Here is a 13,096-nt window from a genome sequence, read left to right as displayed (position 1 = left end):
TATTTATAGGCTATATATTTTTATTTACACAACTGCATTTGCTAAAGGCTTTGGTAAATATTTTCATTTTTCATTAATAGATATTGCTTGTAACTTAGAGCTTGATTTACGCAGTCTAAATTTTCCAAATTGAAATGTGAGAGCACATACGCAAATTTTTAGTATGGAAATGATAGCTGGTACTGTATTTTCCCAGTGAGCTTACAAATTCTGAAGTGTTTTCCTGTTATTAAAGGCATATGATTTGTTAGCCAAAGGCACAGATCACTTTTCAATTTTAATTCTTTCACATTTTTATAGCTTCATTATTTTATTGAAGTTAAAACAATACTTTTTTCAGGATTTGACTGAGATCATCATCTTAAAGACAGCAAGCAATATGCTTCTCCTATGACATGGTAGAAAATAGTGCTTTTACAGTCTGCTGCATTGTGTTGCTTCCCATGTAAATCAGGGTTGCTCCAGCTGTTTTAAATTTTGAGTGACATAATTTAGTACCCATTATTTTCATTTGAATCATGTCTTCTTTTTTTAAAAATGTTTTCTTTTGTTGTTGTTGTTGTTGGATTCCCCCCCCCTCACCCTTAATCTCTTCTTTGCCTGGTCCAGAGCTCATAGGGACACACATTTAATTTGCTCAGTCGTTCATTTGGAACGTATGACTTTTGAAGCCCCTTAAGACTCCTAGGTATCTTAATTAATTCTAGGGACTTATTAAAATAGTGTACCCACACTGATTAAGTATACCTTAGTCATTGAAAGTTTGAAGTTCCCACACCTGGAGTGTATCATTTGGTTGAAGGAGGTAGCAGTTCTGTCCCCTGATGGACTAGTTGTAAAGATCCCAGATAGCCCTTCTCCTGCGGAGGACACACAGGCCCAGAGCACTAACTGTTCTAGACAGAGCTGATAGTTGGCTGTACATTAAATAAATAGGTCCCTTCAATTATAAGAAATGTTTTAAAAAGACACCTTTGAGTACATGGGAAAGCTGAAGAGGCTATAAATTGAAGTAATTTTCAGGGGTGTCATTTGGGATAGTGGCAACTTGGGAATAGCACCAAACATGAGAATGTAGGATTTTACCAACACTTGCCTAGTTCTAATGGGCTGCTTCACATCAAGGTAAACAAAAATCTTCAAATATAATTAACTTTCCAACAGAACATTTTTGGGAAGAGTGATTCATTTTTGCTTGGTTCCATTAGAAAATGTGTATTTGGCAGAACATAATCACTTCAATATGTAACAGGTATTGAAAATTTCTCCAAAGTTCAAAAATATAATTTTGTGCAATACTTTATACCTAGATTTCACACTTAGGGCTATTTCTGCATGGCTGTAAAACATTCAGATAAAAAGTTTATTTAATATTTGCATATGTTAAAATGTTTGGTATCAAACACATTTTCTCAATACATGCCAGTTGGAGGAGGTGGACAAATGGGTGGATGTTCAGCAAAAAGTTTTGGCATTGAATAGATGATGCTGTCAACAACGGAGTGCATCTCTGTTAACTTAGGGCAGTTCTCCACATTAGCACTCAATGGAAACTATAGACTATCATAGCTGTACAGCTCATTAGCGATCATTTCCAACAGCTCCATTTTCACAGATGTACAATCTGAAACTCAGAGTGGGGGATGTCTTGGCATAGTTCACCCACAGAACTGGAACAAGAGCCACAGTCTCCTGACTCCTAGTTAAATAACCTTTCAATATTTCTCATTCTTTCTTTTGTTTTCCATTTCAGTTGAAGTTCTGAACAGCAGAATTATGGAGTATCGGGATCTCTCCATGAGAACCTCTGTATGGCCTTTCTATATATATTCTCGTGTGTCCTCTTCTACTAACACGACAATAAGTGTGGTGCAGTCAATATACTAAGCAAAGCAAAGATACTAGCCGACAGATTCAGATAAAAAATAAAGCATTACAAATCAATGGAGATGTTAAAACAAAACACAAATAGAAAACTAATAACTACCATTTGTCTTATTTGAATTATCAAGTAGAACATGACCATAAAATTGTGTAACTTGTTACATTACTCTTTGTGATTTTCCAGTAACCATGCTAAATGAATTTCCACAGTGAACCGTTGGCTTATTATACATTCTTGGTGGTTAAATGCTCATCTGTTTTTGAAGTATTACCTTACTATTTTGTTTACATAATAGTCTATTGGGTTGATTTAGAATGTAACACATATATTCAGTACCATTTTTCCTATTATCGTATTGTGTTGTGTTGTGTTAGGTTTTCACATACTGTAGTGTTTTGCTATGTATGTATGGTGTTTGATTTCAACTAAAACATTAGTGGGGAACAAAAGTATATGTGCTTGAGAAACATGACAGTTTCACGTTAATATGTTCTCTCTCTTTCTCTTTAGAATATTTCTGTAGGTTTCTTGGGGCAGACACTTAAAAGACCTCACTTTTGAGTATGCACAAAACCTGTTCATAAGCATGCATGTGTATAATTTGTACCTGCAGATCTGAAGTTGCATAATATAATCAAATTACTAGATTTTTTGCAAGAGAGTAATAATTGCCTGCACAAAGGAAGGAACTTCTTAAAACATTAACCCCTAATTCACCTCTCTTAAATAGCTTGAAAAACAAGAACTTACTTTTAATTGAATTTCTTGGCATTTAATTTAAAATTATGTAAAGTGCCCATTACATTTTTTTGTGGCTCAAGAATCCTATCTCCTAGGTTGAGTGTCTAAAACTGAGCCATTTGTCATCTTCAGCTGAGAAACTGGTATTGGGGGCTTAAAGGTATGCTAATTACAGATTATAAATCAAACAGAGAGATGGGGGTGTGGAGATAGTTCATACATACTGGAGGAAAGTGTATAAAACCATTGCAATGTAACCTTTTACACAAGTGCCATTTTCCAAATGGAAATGGCTCATGATCTCTAGACTACTTTTGAATAATAAATAAGATGCAATCTAGCAAAGGTCAGTCAGGGTGAAAGAGAATTGGTTCCAAATGAGGCCTTTCCTCCACAAATGGACAATCTTCTCTGTTAATCACAGGGAGCTTGAGTACAGGTTTGGAGAAATGGCAGGAACAGGGGACAGGAGGGGTTTAAAATTATTCTTTGATTTATTCAAAAGAACTAGGAAAGATAACTGCAGTTGTCTTTAGCTTCAGTTCAACTGAGTTTCCAGTTTTGTTAAACACTTCAGAGGAGGAACAAGCGCCCATGATAATACAGCAAGTGTTTCCTGCCCAAACTTTAACATCAGAGTCTCTCATGTCATAATAAAGCCTTTCTTTTTGTTTGGATTCATTTGCCTTTATATGTGTTTGAAAATTATAATACAGAAGGGTTTTAGCACCCTTTGGATGAAACAGTGGCTATACTCCACGGAGCTGAGCTGAATTCACATTACTAATACTTATGAAATAATTTTACAACCAAGTAAAATAGTAATTAATTGATCTCCTCCACCCTAGTCAGTTATTAACATTACTGTTATACAGTGGTGGAAATATATATTTTACATCAACTTAGATAGATTTAATATGTTCTAGTAAATACACCTTCTGCTACTGGAAAGTATAAAACCATCAAATTTGATATATATAAAAGGGTTGTTTTGCTCCTTCATAAAAATGACAAGCAAAGAGAAAATCTGACTTTAGAATACCTTAAGCCAGCTAGTGGTGTTTGAATCAGAGAACAATGGAGTTGGCAAAAACCTTTTCTCACTTGATGAAACTGAGGCCTAGGGTATGTGACTTGCCCAAGGCCACCTAGTCATTGGGGGACCCAGAAATATATACTGACTCCCATTGTTCTTCCTTTTCACATTGTTTGTGCTTAAGAACATTTGAGACTCTATGCCAAAGCAGGTTTGGCTCAGAATATAAGAGAGCAAATTTAGCTCTCCGGTAGTTGGTGTACTATTGATCTTAATTATCAATCTAAATCCTGATGAACAGTGATATCTAAACAGTCTTGCTTATATTGGGTCACTGTCATCTGTTAATAGCGTTGCCTAGAGTTAGAGATCAAGAATTGTCCTTTTACCTGTGGACTCTTTGAACCACTTAATTTCTGTTTCCTGAAATCTTAACATTGCCGTAGAAGAAAGTAGAGTATGCCTTTTTGAAATTCCTTGTGTAGGGAACTCAGTTTTGTATAATCTGTGCCAGAGCCTCTCCAGAAGGGCAGATCTGATTACTTAAATCCAGGAAGGATGCACTTGAGCTACCCTGGATGTATTCATTAAAGGAGAGGAGACAGGAATGTTTTTTGTGCAAAATGAACTTTTGTGTACTTTGATATTTTGATGTAACGTACTATCTTGTGTAACTTTTTCAACTTTTGGCAAAGATGTACTTAGAAAATAAACCTAGAGTACAGCTGTTTTCATGTTGCTTTAAGCACTGGAAGACATTAATAATGACTTATTTTTTTAGGAAGTGGTTCCGTGAGGGATATTCAGGGTAGGTGTATTTTTGGTGCCACAGTTTTCTACACTGTTGGCATTTTAAAAGTTGCTTTGTAAATGAATTTAAAGAAAGAAAGCTCAAAGCCCTAAAGTTTTGATCAAATTCAACAGTTTTGAGAAAAATGCAATTTTAAGATAGCACTCATTAACATGGTTGTGCAATGACTTATTGAAATTCTCTTTATTCGAGAAAAGAAAAGAAGATAAGTCATTAGACTATAAATTTCCAGTTAAAAAAGACAAGTCACAAAACTAATCAGTGACTCTAAACAAAAATTTACTGAATCAACTGTATATATAAAATTCTAACCACTTGTGATTCTTAGTTAACATTTTATAAGCTTTGTATTTTACAAGGGCCTCTATTTTTATTTATCCAAAATTATTGCTTTTGTCCATTGCTCTCAGCCTTTTGCAAAAATATGCAAGAGTGCTGAAACTTGGATAAAATGGGTCATATATACAGAAAAAATACTCTAAAAGTTATCTCTTAAGAGGGTTTTAGCAGTGTCAATTTTTTAATAAAAGAACTATGTGACCATAACATAAGTATATTTTAAAAAGGGATTAACATTAAATTAAAATAAATGGATTCATAAAATTGCTATTTAAATACAGTATTTACTTTTGCAGTTGGAGCATGATTCCACAACCAGCTGTTGCATTTCATTTCACTTTTTGAGATTAGAGTCTTTAATTTGTAGTTAATTGTGATGTGGAAAGCCATCTTCTCCCTACTCCATCAATCTTCTCCATCCGTTTTTGAACATGCTAAAGCACTTTGATCTTGCCAGAAGTGTTGTCCTACACTACTAGGCTGTGTTCACTAATGGAAGGCCTCAGCTCACTTGCTCTCCAATTTGGGAAAAACCAAAGCAAGTACCTCCTCCCTGCCATAAGCAGGAACCAAATGAAATTAAACTTTACAGCTTGAATTTATTTTAAATGGCATAGTGGTATGTGGATAAGGACCAACATTTACATTCCATTTTATTAAATAAGAGAGAAGGCTCATGTGCTACTTGAGATGTTATTTGGTTCTTTTCCCCCCTCTTTGGAGAGTGTAGATGAGGATGTTCTTAGGTAAAATACAGTGACAAGTTTTCTGAGTTCTTTTAGCCTATAGGGAAGGCTGTGACACACAAAATGATTAGAAACTGGAGTCCTCATTCTTTTTCTCCCTTATACATTTCACACATGTTAAAATAGAAATAGATAAAATTTATGAGGGAAATCTAATTTCCCAATTCTGATGAATAGATTTAGTAAGATAGTGGCCTAATTGTACCAGTGCCTGTCGAAGGCAATATAATAAACAACATGTAAAGAGAGTATAACAACTTTTTTGCAAATTTAGTTGGTAGCCTAATCAAACTGTAAATATAAGTACAAATATAGGTTCTGAGCACCAACTCACTAATTGGTGCACGTTTTCATTTTTCTTGTTAGTTTTTAAGATTTTTATTTTATTACTTTTTTATATCTCTAAGTAACTAATGGATTTAATTTTGAAGGAGAGTTAGAGAAAGTTTAAGTTTTTAGTACATATATTCAGCACACCTAGATAGGTTCTAAACTGACACTGAAGCATGACAAGATAAAGATTATAGTCCAAAACTATTCTTTACAGTTCACAGTTTAAGAACAAATTTAAGTTTATATACAAATAATAATTGTTAACTAATGACTAACTAATGACTAACTAATTGTTAACTAATGATATTTAGTCGTTGCTTTGGCAACAAAACTACAACATGGCTACCTTTAGACTTTTTTAATGTGAAAATTTTACTTGTAAACTATACTTGGTTTGTGACAGTATGATCATATAGAAGATACAGCTCAAAACTCAGAAAACATATATGGTTGAATTTTTTTAATATGAAAGTCCCATATGTGAAAGCTGAATTTGTATCCTTGTGTGACTTTTTAGTCTAAAAGTTTACAACACATGGATTCCAGAATCAAGCTTTATTGTTTATAGAATTTGTCGTGTGGATAGGGTTATTCCACAGTATTTAGACTTCAAAACACGATCATTGCATTTATATTACCTGACCTTTTTTCATAACTTTCTTCAAAATTACCCTATTCAAGCGGCTTAGCTGTAGCTGCAAAAATTCTGTTTCTGGAATTACATACATAAATATATCTACATGAGGATTAAAGCATGGCTAAAGCAGAGTTTGAAATTAATTCACATTTGTAAAACCATATGTAAAAGTACTGTGGAATGACCCCTTAACAGTGTTTAAGAGACATATGCTGCAGTTAACTGATCGCCTCAGTTAGGGTGCGAATGTGTGAGACACACCTTTTTTGCACTTATGTACATAGTCCATGAGAGCAATCCTTGGAGCTTTTTTTTTAAATGTAAGAAGTCTGTGATAATAGTGGAAAAGTTAGTAAGAGAGAGTTATTTCTAAGACTTTGAGAAGGAGGGTGTTTTTGCTATAAGGCTTTCCTAAAGCATGATGTTGCTTTGCTGTTGTGGAGGCTTTCTAGTTTGCTACAGCTCACCAAAAGAGAAGACTAGTAACAGGTAACAGGTCAACTTCAGCTAATGGCACTGAACAAGAGTGAAGTACTTAGTTTTTTAGCAAGACCACTAGCAAAGATTCTTTGCTTTTTAAATCAACCCTAAACACATGTGTGCACGCACACACACCAGGCAGGTTTCTGGCAGAAGTTTTCTCTTCTCAATGGTTGCAAGCAGTGAAATACCCTCCCTGTAAATTACAAGATAGATATTCTCATTATGATTGAATCAGATTTCATGTTTCCCAGAAAATTATCAACTGCTATATACATTAGTTGATATGTATACCAATTAATATGTATTTAAGTGACAACCAAATTGTTAACATTGACCACTATTCCTCCTTCAAGATCCAGTAACCAAAGCCAAGTTAGCAACCATTGACAGATTTCATTTAACGGTTAAGTGTGGCCAGCATAAGGCAATTCCTTCCCTTTAACAAAGGCAAAAATGCTCCTGGCACAACTTTATAAATGGCTTTATTTACATTATACCTGTTCAGTGGAAGCTGTTTTCTGACCTACCTTTACCAGATTACAAAGTACTTCACTGTGCCACTTCAGCCTCCCACTGTTTTAACTAAGCAGAAGAGAACCAGCCAAAATCTTACATAACATAGGAGCTGGAAGAGAATGTTTCAATCGGACCATCTCTGCCAATTTTAGCTCCCATACCATCTACAGATAGCCATTTAACTTTCTTGTTGCCCCAGGTGATAAGGCCTAAAAAAGGTGGAGCTTAGAAAGGTCAAGTATCGGATCACCAGCAGGTACTTTGAGTCCTTCAGATCTTGGGCCATGTTGTTCTTGCCCTAGAGAAGGAGCCCAACCTGGGGTTGGGGGAGCTGGTACTGGCATTGCTACCCATTTTGAAGCTCTCACTTACAGAGAAAGAAAAATAAGCCAAAGCCAGAAAGCAATCCAAGCCTTACAGTTGTCCAATAGCTCAGGGCCATTTGGCTAGATTTTTTTTTTTCCCCTCAGCCCATAATTGCTTAGAGTCAACCATACAACAAATAGCCTGACAATCTGACCAGCATTTCCAATGATACAGAATGTAAGCATTCATTCATGATGTATTTAGGAACTCCCAACTTCAGCCTTATCACCAATGTAATTTCCCAATTTAACCCATGTTCTTGTTTTGACGTTTCCTTGTGAATCTGTAAGTCACCAGGAATATATTTTCATAAGATCAACAGAGATAAGAAATTTTAAGTCAGGAAAAAACCTTCTGTAAAATAGTGGGAATGACCCTAGAAACATCACAAAAGATATTCAGTGAATTCATGGCATGGTATGCATGCTGACAGTCACTGGATCACACTCTTTGGAGCTTAAACCCAGTGGCTGTCTTTAAATAAGTAAAACAAATTAGGGAATGAAGTTTAACAGATGTGTATAGCTGAGGCCAAAAAATAACCTCTATTATTAAGCCCAAAAGGGATTTAGTTTGACTAATTCCTATAGTTTTCAGCCCCTCCACTTGTTCTTGTCTGTAAGAGAATCATTCATTAATACTCAAAAGCTGGATTATTCCAAGGAAATTTTATCTTTAAATAGAACCCATCTTCAATTATGGTATACCTAAAAGAAAAAAAATGCATCACTATTAAATAAGTCACAGCTCTTTGCAGATATTACAAAAATCCTCGCTAGTCATTTTCTACGTCATACTACTTTTTAAAAATACCTCTTTAATAAGACCTAAAAGTAACCTAACCATTAAGCAGTGCTTTTTTCCCTCCCAAACATATAATCTAAAGATTTATCTGTCATGGCATGGTTCCAAAGCTTTATTTCTGTATATAGATGCTATTTGTTAGTGATGGAAACAAATTATTTTGTTGCTATGTCTTTTGTGTCTAGCAGATGAGAGAATGATGTGACCATCATATCATTGGATTCTGGGAATGCCCATTTCAAAATAAGTTTTCTGTTTTATTTTATTATCGTTATTTCTGCTTTAATTACAAGATGAGCCATTTGTTCCCATGCTCCCAAATTATAATCATTTAAATTAAAATTTTTTTGAAAAAAGGATTCTCCTAAATATACTCTTTTTTAAGGGGTAATTTTATGCATTCATATGACAACAATTTGGAATAATGTGGAATATAGAAGCACATATTTTGGGCAGAAAAAATGGCAATTTAAAATACTTTATAGTTAAGAAAATTGTCGTCCTTGTGTAACAATTATAGCTTTAAATAATGAACAGAATATTTCATGAATATAAACTCTTCCCATAATATTGTGCCTCCAAAATTCAATAGCTCATTCTCTCAACTGCAGATGCTTTGATTTTTTTTTGGTTTTTTTCAAGTTATAGTGCTGTAGTGCTTGTTTGTATTTAAAAGTATGCATTATGCAACTCATTTTAGCATGCTACATCCATGTTTATTTTTTGTTCTTTTAATAAAATGTATAAATTTCTTGGTTATGTCTTTTTTTATGAATCCATATTCACACATTAAGAGTTCACTTAAAAGCTATTCATATTCTAGTATATTAATCCTAATATTTAGTAATTCTAATATAAAATTTAAATTTGCAATTTGGCCTAATATTATATTTCATACATAGAGCAAATTTATTTCCAAATATACCTTCAGTATTTTGAATTTTGTAGATAATACATCCATTGTGTTAGATGTATTACTCCTATAAGATTGAAGTTACTAACACAAGAAAGACACTTGTATTTTTGTAAAAGAAAACTAAGAATTTTTAAATAATTCTTACTGGTTTTTATTGTGCCTCAGAAACCCTAAGGCATATTCTAAGATACATTATTAGAAGTTTATATTTCCCAGTTGTTCATTTCTATCCTGCATCCTCAGTGTAACATATGAAACCAGTGTTCATTTTACCCTTTTCAAGATGGGCATCAATGGTTTCATAACAATGAAATGCATGAATTTTTCCATCAAAATGTTTTCTTTCACTTAAAAATTGGTTATTTTCAACAAATGGCACAGGAATAAAAAGGATAACCATTTTTGTTCTTTAAGCAAGCAAATGTAAGTTGGTAATACTTTATTCTGTCAGATTTCAAAAATGGTTCAAAAATACTAATCTGGAACTTCTCTGCATTAACCACCATTCCGGAGTTGGGCTGATAGAAAACTGAGGTGAAGAAAGTTTGGATCAGAGGCTGTGGCAGAATAAAGTATTATTGATGTGTCTCTAACAGTGAAGAGGGCCAGGGAGGAGGCTGGGTCCTTATTCAGTGTCCCCTGTCGGATACAGCCAAACTTACCCCTTGTGCCCTGCTTTACTATTTCCAACATGGTTCCCACCATGGCTTTTCTTGATAAGCCAACTTTGAGCCTTTTGATGCGTTGTACATGTTTATGTGAGTCTGATGATACCAGCACTAAAACCAGTTCAGTATACAGACATGTATAAGAGGTCGTTGGCCTCTTCAGAGTTCAGTTGATGTCTTTCTCCTTGAAGCTGCTGAATGATAGGTACGAGTTCAGGGCAGGCATTCCTGACCATCCTCAAAATGGAGACTAGAGTTTCTGTAGTCTGGAAGAAAGCTGAACCACAGGCAACACCAGATATAAACCAAGTTTGTCTTGGGTACTTTTCAGCTTCTTTCTCCAGCATCTTTCTAAGGCCCTCCTTTTCTCATTCCCCGTGGTGGCCTGTGGCCTGTAGAAGCCCCATGGTAGCAACTTATCAGGCCTGCTTCCTCAGGTAGATGTGGATTTTTCCCCTTCAGAACTTTCCTGTTCGCCATCTCTGGCTATGGAGAGCAACTCACTGTTGACATGAGAGAGACAGATCACACTACAGTGTTCAAGAATGGCAGTGCTTAATGTGCTGCCCCTCCTGGGAGTGTTTGTAAAAGGCTTGACTCTCCAATGGTCAAATATCAGATAGCCACATGCATACATAAGAGAAATGAGTTTTACTAAAGCAAGCTTCTAGGCATTGAATCTCAATATTTAGGCACAGTGATGGAATTCCTATGGATGAGTGGTACGGTCATTCACCACCTCAAAAAGGCCAAAAAAGTGAAGACTCATAATTTTGTTATTGTCAGGAAAGTTCTGGTAGAATCCTGAACCTAAAATACTGCCTAAATAGTGAACATTCCAGAATTCCATGGACCAGGATCAATTCACATGGCCAGCATCTGCAGAGACCATGACATAGTGACAGGCCTGATCCATGGTTACATTTCTAGGGTAATCCAGTGCCTGTACTTGCTAAGATTCAACAGATGGACACACACACTCTGATTTTGTACTTGGGTCTTTCCTGGATTAGAAATGCCCATTTAACTGAACCCTCCCAGATTTTCCTTTCAGTGCCTAACTTACACTTCTCCCTAAGGCAGGAGGACAGTGAGTGTCTGGGAAATAAAAGGCAAGAATTCCAAGCAGAATACTTTGGATAGAAAGGGCAGCCATCAGGATATAGAGTGAGGTTTGTGAAAGGTATCGAATGTCAATTCCCTCCATACAAACAGATGTCCAATGCAAAAGCACAGCCTTTTCTAAAGTGGATGCAGAAATCGGTGTAAGAAGGAAGTTGTGGTCAGTGTAGCCCTGCATTTTTGTGTTGTACATGAAAACAGCACAATGCATAGGCAGGCAGGGCACTTGGTGGAAAGTGCAACTGACACACAAAAATCACAAGTTTTCCTGATGAGAGAGAGAGGGGTGCCACATACATGTACAAGTGCAAAGAGAGGTTGATAAAAAATCATAGAGTAAGGCTGGATGAATAGCAGCAATGGCACCTACTAAAGCAGACAGCCTGTTCTTTAAAAACAGGACTTGAGGGAATGCATAAAGAATCTGAGGAGTATATGCACTCAGCATGCTTCTAGAGACCTTATGGCTACAGAAGATGATGATCAACCCATCGAGGTTCAGTGTAGTTTTCAAGAAGAGTGTGGGAAAGAGTAAGATCAGGACTGAAACTTTGCCTTTAGCCTTCATGGCTTGATCAACTGAGTAATTCTTTGTTGGAAAAATTGGCAGTTAAGAGAGAATTGCATCTGTGTTAATTATATATATTTATATATGTTGTAAGTGGTTATTGATGTGCCTTTGTTAACTATTTAACTATTTAATAAATGTGTGTGTAGTTCATTCAAAGTGTTTTGGTTCTTCTTAATTTCTACTTGAAAAGTCAAAGTTAAATAAATCCATTTATAGGTGGTCACACTAGGGAAACCTGAACCCACCTGAATTCTGGCAATCAATGGTCACAATTTGGGGCTCTCAGTAGGGGATGCCAATAAATAAGGCATTTGTGCTAACAGTCACACCTCAATTTCACAACTGGTGTGCAGGACCTCACTGGTCAGCAAGTGTTTACCATAAGCTGAGCCGCCAGCCAATGCTGTAATAAGCAACTCCTTTCTCCTGATGGACGCCATCAGAAATACTCTAGATCCTAAAGATTCTTGGCATCCCAAGAGTCACTGATATGAGATTCTAGGGCCAGAGGAAAAATAGTCAAGGAGTGTCAGACATGCAGATACATTTTCCTTTATTCTCCACATGCTGGAGAAATGTTCTCATGGTTTAAAAACGTACAACTTCAGATATTGTTAGAGTGGCTTAGGAAAAGTCAGTCTAAGAATAACTCTTTTGAGTAATAACTGACTAAAAATTATAATATTTAAGAAGTATGATTGTGCATGCACTCTCTGCTATGCCATTTGACCCCTTCTCCCTTCCAGAGGCTGTGGCAGAATAAAGTATTATTGACGTGTCTCTAACAGTGAAGAGGGCCAGGCTCATTTTTCTAAAGTTAAAAGCCAGTTATTTTACTTCCCTGCCTAAAAATCTTCCATAGCCCCTCGATGCCTATGGAATAAAGTCTATACTCTAACACAGCACTCTTTCAGGCTCTGGCCCTAGGCTTGCCCTCTAGCTTTACCTTTCTCCTCTGCCTTCTGTAACCTGTTGTCAAAGAAAAGCAGAGCTCGATAGCCTTTAAAGCAGTAAAAACAGATTGTACTCAGGACCATTGCCATAGGGGAAAAAAGACCTCAGTATTGAACTAGGTTCAATTCTAAATATAACAAAGAAAAGTGGGAATTTATAGGTAAGTAG

General features: G+C 35.7%; 1 protein-coding gene across 9 annotated transcripts in view; it reads left to right on the top strand.

The window, feature by feature from the left end:
• The window catches only part of MBNL3 (muscleblind like splicing regulator 3), a 119,939-nt gene that overhangs the window by 95,934 nt on the left and 10,909 nt on the right, over nucleotides 1–13,096 (top strand). For 4 of the 9 annotated variants that reach the window (XM_045538602.1, XM_045538603.1, XM_045538600.1 and 1 more), the window contains one exon: nucleotides 1,754–9,449. The exons of 1 other annotated variant lie outside the window; for it this stretch is intronic. In XM_045538602.1, the coding sequence (XP_045394558.1) occupies nucleotides 1,754–1,887 (134 nt within the window). In that variant the 3' untranslated portion in view covers nucleotides 1,888–9,449. Of the gene's footprint in view, nucleotides 1–1,753; nucleotides 9,450–13,096 lie in introns of those variants that run through there. 4 more of the 9 variants (XM_045538599.1, XM_045538597.1, XM_045538605.1 and 1 more) reach the window with 1 other exon arrangement.

This window comes from Lemur catta, chromosome X (genome assembly GCF_020740605.2).
Source record: "Lemur catta isolate mLemCat1 chromosome X, mLemCat1.pri, whole genome shotgun sequence".
Classification (NCBI taxonomy): domain Eukaryota; kingdom Metazoa; phylum Chordata; class Mammalia; order Primates; family Lemuridae; genus Lemur; species Lemur catta.
Note: the sequence above shows the minus strand (reverse complement) of the source record. Positions and strands in the feature narration are given on the sequence as shown.